Source organism: Porites lutea, chromosome 2, assembly GCF_958299795.1.
Source record: "Porites lutea chromosome 2, jaPorLute2.1, whole genome shotgun sequence".
NCBI classification, from domain to species: domain Eukaryota; kingdom Metazoa; phylum Cnidaria; class Anthozoa; order Scleractinia; family Poritidae; genus Porites; species Porites lutea.
Genome location: NC_133202.1, coordinates 47,938,626 through 47,945,759, shown reverse-complemented (window position 1 = coordinate 47,945,759; position 7,134 = coordinate 47,938,626). Strand labels below are relative to the sequence as shown.

General features: G+C 40.0%; 1 protein-coding gene across 1 annotated transcript; it reads left to right on the top strand.

The window, feature by feature from the left end:
- The first annotated feature begins 3,711 nt into the window (after positions 1-3,711).
- LOC140928872 (bone morphogenetic protein 2-B-like) lies at positions 3,712-6,036 on the top strand. The gene is made up of 2 exons (XM_073378678.1): positions 3,712-3,945; positions 4,673-6,036. The coding sequence occupies exons 1-2, from the start codon at positions 3,726-3,728 to the stop codon at positions 5,443-5,445; spliced, it is 993 nt and encodes a 330-aa protein (XP_073234779.1). The 5' UTR covers positions 3,712-3,725; the 3' UTR covers positions 5,446-6,036.
- Positions 6,037-7,134: the final 1,098 nt, after the last annotated feature.

The following is a 7,134-nucleotide window of genomic DNA, read 5'->3' as shown; positions in this document are numbered from 1 at the left end:
ACAAACAATTATCTGATGCAGCTGAAATATCTAATGGTGTTCCACAGGGGTCTGTACTAGGTCCGTTGCTTTTTCTCTTATATATTAACGATATTCATACTTGCTCTGATACTTTTAATTTCTACCTCTTTGCTGATGATAGCAACATACTGTATGCCAACAAGAACCTAAGGTCACTTGAGGCAACAGTAAATTCTGAGCTTAAAAAATTGTATCTTTGGCTGGTCTCAAATAAATTAACCCTTAATACCAAAAAAAAACAATTTTGTTATTTTTCATCCTTACCAGAAGTCTGTTGACTACCTTCCCCAACTTAAGATCTTCGATAATGATACCAACCAATACGTTAGTTTAGAAATGAAAAATTATGTTAAATATTTAGGCATTCTGATTGACAAAAATCTTTCGTGGAAAATGCACATTAGGGACCTTAGGCAAGGACGACGACGACGGCAGTGAAAGCGTCGGTAAAAAAATGAATTTGCTTTCTTTCAAACTTAATCGCGTCTATTTGGACCCGCTCAATTTGTCAAATACAGGCGACGTTCCCTGGAGTTAAATTCTTAAGAATTTTATTCAGGGTTAAAAAAGATGAAGGAATATCCATAAATCGTCAAAATAAGGAGGTTTCACGTCGTAGTCGTGAAGTGGACGTCAAAGAAATGTACTAAAAAGCGTGATGCACGTGCAGGGCTGCTGTTTTGATCATTAAACCTTTTTTTTGAAGTCGTCATTGTGGTCGTCGTCGTAGTTGCTTAAGCTCCCTATTGACAATGTAGCTACTAAATTAAGTAAAACCGTTGGTTTAATCGCTAAATTGAGGCACTTTGTTCCTCAACATACCTTGCTAAATATTTACCGTGCGTTAATCTTGCCTTATTTATCTTACGGTTTGATAGTTTGGGGGCAGGCGTCAAAAACACATTTAACAAAAATCTTATTGCTTCAGAAAAAAGTTATCCGTTTCATATTTTTTGCCAACAGGAAAGTTCATGCCATTCCTCTTTTTATTGATGCAAATATCCTGCCAATTAGCTTTCTCTATTTTAAGTCCGTATCTTACCTAATGGATGATATTCATACTAATTCTGCACCATCAAAAATCGTTAACTTGTTCTCGCAGACATCATCTATTCATGAATATAACATAACATCATCCTCTAAAAATAATATGTACATCAAGAGAGAGAGAGAGAGATAGGTCAAAAAAAGTGTTCAAACAAAAATTAATCAGTGTGCTCTTCTAAATATTAAAAGACAAAGATGATTACCTTGATGTAACCATGATAACACGAGAAATAAAATCGCGAAATCCTAAACCTTAGCTTCTTTCACAGGTTGCATTAAACATATTTGTCCTTCTTGCTTTTGAATTCATTACACATATTTCTTCTTTTCTTTTTCTTAGCTTTTTACTTATTATATTCAATATCTGATTTGTAATAGAATTAATTTGGCACGCCTCGACTAGCGTTTTCTTGCTAACTGCGTGCTAAAAAATTGTACTTGTAATATTATGATAATAAATGTCTTATCTTGTCTTGTCTTTCCCGTTTTAAAGATTGCCGCTTTTAAAGATTCCCCGTTTTAAAGATTGCCGCTTTTAAAGATTCCCCGTTTTAAAGATTCCCGCTTTTAAGATTCCCCGTTTTAAAGATTCCCGCTCTTAAAGATTCCCCATTCTCCGTTCCCCATTCCCCGTTCCTCGCTTTAAGATAGCCCATACTTGCTAGATCAGATGTCAGCAAAATAGTCAAGAGCCATAATGCGACAGACGGAATCTTAGGGCGTTGGCCAGGATATGTGAATTTCACTAAAGTTATTTTTAGAGGTTGTAATTAAACGGAAGTCTAATTCCCAGGTTACCTAATTCCGTGAGATGCCTGTGGTTTCCCACGGTAAAAATCCGGTTTGGTTGTACCCAAAATTGCAAAGCCAGCCAATAGGATTGCGTAAAATCTTTATCGATTATCTCTTCTTCCAAGCCGACCAATCAGATTGTACAAAATCTGTATCGATTTCTAATCGATTTGCTTCCTCTGAAGAACGTTGAAATCAGAACGTTCCTTGCCAAATTTGTCGCGCTAGAGTTTTCCCACTCGTGGTTTAGGATGGCGGCTTGTTAACCAGCGAAATCCTTCGGGATACTGATCGATACTGGCAAGTCACGAAAGGCGACCAAAGCCAAATTATTTCTTTCCTTCATAATTCTTTTTTGTTTAGGTCTAGCTTTTTCATAAGGTTTAAGTAGCGTCTGGTTGCGGGCCATGATTTCCGATAGAATTTTCTATTCGGAGTTCGCCAGTTTTTGCCGAGCACAGCTAGAGTTCAGTTTTTTCTTTTCTCATCGAAAACACCTTGACGATGGGAGGTTAAATCGCGTAAATTTCAACTCGTACCCTTGACGATTGGCGGTGAAATCGCGAAAATATTGTCCTCGTCGATCGACGACTCGCTTTCAGGGTGGCTTGGACTTCTGGATGGGACACGGATCAGGACCTTAGTAAACTTAGTAAACATCTTTCCGGTTTCCCTGATTTTTCCAAATTCAGATAGAACGCCATTATGCTTCCATAGACCAACGCATCCCACGTTAACGACTTTAGGCGTCTTGTTTCGATTGCTCTTTCAGCTTCTGCTAACAAAATTTTTTCAAAAGTGAACTGTTTTTGTGTTTACCGAAAGTTGATCACGTGATCAAGTCATGCAAAGAGCCTATTGTGCGACTCTCGGAGACGGCTGAAATTCCTGCTAAAAGCTACAAGACAAGTTATTGCACGGCGAAGAGTAAACTTCTCGAAACCACAACGGCAATTTCGAGTGTCTGCTCTAGGGATATCCTTTGCGTGTCTTTTGCTCCTGTAAACAACCGAGTAGGGAAAATAGCCCATATCAGCTTCTTTTGGGAGACGTTTAGCTCCCATTTTGACATCCCGCCAAGGTAATTAACAATCATGTTTGTGCGATACCTAAGGTCAGTCATCCCTGTTAGGGCTCTCTCTTTTAAGAACACCTTTTGGTGACTGGTACTCCTTTTTTTATTTGGCCCAAACAATAACAGTCAATTAAAACAAAACACAAAACAGTTTTCGCATTAGGTTAATGGTTTTCGAAGAAAGAAAAAGAAAAAAAATAGAAGAAGAAGAGCAAGGTCAGTAGTAAAACTATGGAACCTCATACATAAAAGCTATCGAGTTTTGTTGTTTTTGTTTTGCTTTTTGGGGGACATTGAAATTATTGATATTTTTTTTCTGTATAGCATAGTCTCTCTCTCTTTACATTTTTGGATAGCTTATTAGTAAATTGTTCAATATCTGGTTAAAAGAAGAGGACAAAATTCATCTAAATGATCTAAATGACTGGTATATTATTGAGCACGGGAAAGAAAATTAATAAGTTCCTTCCCCTGGTTCCTTTCGCCAAGGACAGACAAGGACTGCCATACTGAATTCCTAGTTCTTGTTTTGTTCCTCCTTTCCATCTCTTCACTCCTTGACCTGAAGCTATTAACCCCGCCAGAATGGCTTAGTGTCAGATATCGTTACGTGATCCGTACACTAAGTAAAAACCCAGACAAAAAAAATTGATTGGTCAAGATCTATGAAGGTATTTGTGGGTGGACTGAAAAACAGAACAGCCCGTTGTCTGAGAATCATTTTGCGGGTGTTCACGTATTTGAAGGACGTACTCCCCACAGATCCGCTAATCAGTGTCGGGAATAAGAGATGAAGCTTTGCCTGTCGTTTTTACTTTTCTCCTCTCAAGCCTTCATGGCTTGCTCAATAACAATCAGAGACGAACGGAAGGTGACCACAAAGGAGGGCATATCCTTTGAAGGGAACAAGACTGAGACACCATCCTTCCTTTCGACATTCTACGAAGAACTAGTAGAAGAAAATGAGGCTCATGGAATGGCGTATTTTCTGGAGAGTTTCCAAGCACAATGTAAGCTATTCTTATTTAACTGCAACGAGTAAGTTTTCGTTTATTGTTAAGTCAACATTGGCAGGACGTTATGGGCTCCTGACATTGGTAATATCTGGGACATAAAACAGAGCTTCCAATAACGCGAAGTTTATCTCTAATGGTCGATCTTCTTTGCACGAAACATTTCAGCAGTTTCATCAAAGGAGCTGTCACGAAATTCAGTCAAATTAGGAAATTAAAAATGCCCGTTAAATTAAGAGAAACATAAAAATAACCGCTTAAAACGTTAAAGGAAGGTTAAAATAAGATAACAGAAACAACAGATGTTACGGATGGGCAAAACTGAAGAAGATTGAAACGGATTGAAATTAGGATTTTTGAAATCTGTTCAGCCTAACAGTTTTTCAAAGTTGATCTCTGCTGCTTGCAACTTCAAAAATAATGCTCAGGAGACATATTTGTTTGTCTCGGGACTCTGATTTTGTCATTTACATGGCCATAGATGATTTTCTTGTTAATACACAGAAACGTTCATTAGTTGAAGCAGCGTCGACACCCAAGTTTATTTTCTCTAGGATAGCGCATTTTGTCAAGCATTGCAGCTACTAAGGTTGGTCCATAATCAAAAGAAGGAAAAAACTGTTTGTGGCCCAGTTCAGTGAAACTTTGAAAGTTTAGGGATTGCTAGCATTACTGAGAAAATGATGAAAGACGGAATTGGAAACAGCATCAATTTCCTTTGTAGGGAATCAAGAAACAGACGAGTTTTTGCTGCCGCCACATGTCAAAGCACAAGTAGGAACTATTCGCAAAGCGGAGATTTTCCTCTCAACCCACGAGTTAGGAGCCAACAAGAAGCTGACGGTGTCCATCCACGAAACACGAACAGGTGTGAAAATGTCTTTCCCACAACTGTCTTCGCATCAGTCAGGCTGGTTGTCTCTTGTTGTGACCAAGATTGTTAAACGGTGGATCGTCCGTAAAGATGCACCGTTGAGGTTCAAGGTTTTTGTCAAAACAAGTGGTGGATTTGCAACCGCAATCACAGATGATGTGGAAATTCCCAAGGTTTGGCTGGTTGTCTACAGCGAAGCCCAGCAGGGACAAGCCTTTCCTTATTTGGCTTTCAATCTGAAGACTAGTGGATCCTCTGGTAGTAGAATGAGACGCGACAATGCACCCTCAAAGATGGCCGCCAGCGAGAATCCCTGCAGAAAGGAAGACATGGTCATAGAATCATTCGAATTCGGTAAAATAGCGAAGGTCATTTATCCCAGATCCTTTAACGCATACCAGTGTTCCGGAAACTGCTCCAGCAACACTGGAAAGGCAAGATTCATCAACCACTCTATCCTAAAGGCGTTCGTGACGCAGAAAAACGGGATCAAAGGCAAAGATGGGTCGTGCTGCATTCCCTCCAAGCTGAAGCCGATAACCTTGATTCTGGTCACTGACAAAAACGGCTACCTGATAAAAACTATTAGGGATATCGTTGTGGAGGAGTGCGCATGTTATTAAAAGCTCTCCAATCTGCTGTTATTTTAGCCTGCGAGCAAGCTCTCCTGTTTGGGTAAGCGAAGCGAGCCTCGCGAGAACGCGCGAGCGAGGGGCCGAGGAAAAGAGAGCTTGCAACGATCTCTGATAAATTTTCATTTCTACCCCGGAAACCCCGGGACTCCGCAAAGCGTGAAAACTGTCACCGCAAACGTGCCGCAGATTAGAAAAGTGACAACCGCCTGTCAAGTAAGTTTAGACAGCCAAGGCCGCGTAGAATTATTTATTTATAAATCGCTTTCGCAACAGTATCAAAGCAATGTTTTTAATCACTGATATGTTTTTTTTTTTTTTTCACGGAAACATCGAACTTCAATGTGTCCGCTCGGATAAGAGCTCACTACTTTGATTCTCATTTCGTTTACTTTTGAAAAGTCGTCCATACTGCAGTGTAGAAGACTATCCCCCAATGATCGCAATCACCAACAAAACATCATATATTGTCCGTCTGGAACTGGAGAATAGCGTTTTTCTGCACTTGGTTCTCTTAAGGTTTACTCCAGTTGCTTCAAACTCTTTCTCTTTTCCTTCTTTACCGTCAAGCTACACAGCTACACTGTCAAGTACATGTTTCTCAATTTTTCTACCCAGTAGAATAGAAGACAGCGCTTTAATCACTCTTCACTTTCACTCTCCCGGTTTTCAGAACTAAACAAGACGCTTGACACAAATGAATACAACCGATGAAGGGTTTTCATTTTCCTTTCACAAGAACTACAAACTTGGTCCGACTTATCCTCGGCACGCAATATTATTCTCTTTGCGAGAATTATATCAAACGAGCCCGTCTGAGGGCTGAAACAAGTTCTCGGTACCAATCTGACCCCCTGAGAACCAAATTTGACACAAAGACGAAGCGGGTGCCAGCCTTGCCTGTTATCAATCAACTTCGATTTCCGAAACGTCATTTTTCAGCCCTAGGTATTTCCCTTCGTCTGGGCGAAGTACAAATGAAAATTTGTAAGGGATCGTTGCCAGCTCTCCTTTCCTCTGCCCCTCGCGGCTTCGCCGCTCGCTCGCGCGTTCTCGCGAGACTCGTTGGGAGAGCTTGCTCGCAGGCTACTGTTATTTGTGGTGTGCATGTAAAAGCATGCCTCGCCAAAGATTAGAGCGATATATCTACATTACGTAGAGGAGACAGTGATTTTGCCATCATTAATTTTCTTTACATGAGCAGCCGCACACACTAGATACAGAGCTACTAAGGCTAGTTCTGTAAACATAAAATATGACTGTAGTGAGTTTTCCGCGAACAGGAACAACAATGACGTTTTGTCTGCATAAAAGTGGTATATTGCACGGAAATAAATATTCAACGAAATAACCAGTTTTCTGAGTTCACCGATTTTGAGGATTCGTGAACACATATGTCCTACATCGTGATAAAGCCAATAATAACCGCGTTTTAAAGCTTAGACGGGGTATAGTAATTATAACAGTTTTCATGTCTTGTGGTGAAGTTCATGTTGTACGAGGGTAGATCAAAATAAACAAGCTATTACAAGCTCGGGAAGGATTTCCATTTTATTTGTCCACAAATAGCGGTTTGTTTTCCTCAATCCACCAGCTAGAACACTACACACCCATTTTGTTCTACTGCCCTCGTTTTATAGCTTCGTTAACCCACGCTAAGGCAATTCAATCCGTTTATTG

What these genes read in the sequence shown, in the direction of transcription:
- LOC140928872 (XM_073378678.1), top strand. Translation starts at nt 3,726, where the DNA reads ATGAAGCTTTGCCTGTCGTTTTTACTTTTCTCCTCTCAAGCCTTCATG. An exon ending in GGAGAGTTTCCAAGCACAAT is followed by an intron (nt 3,946 to 4,672) that starts GTAAGCTATTCT and finishes TTTCCTTTGTAG; the next exon opens with GGAATCAAGAAACAGACGAG.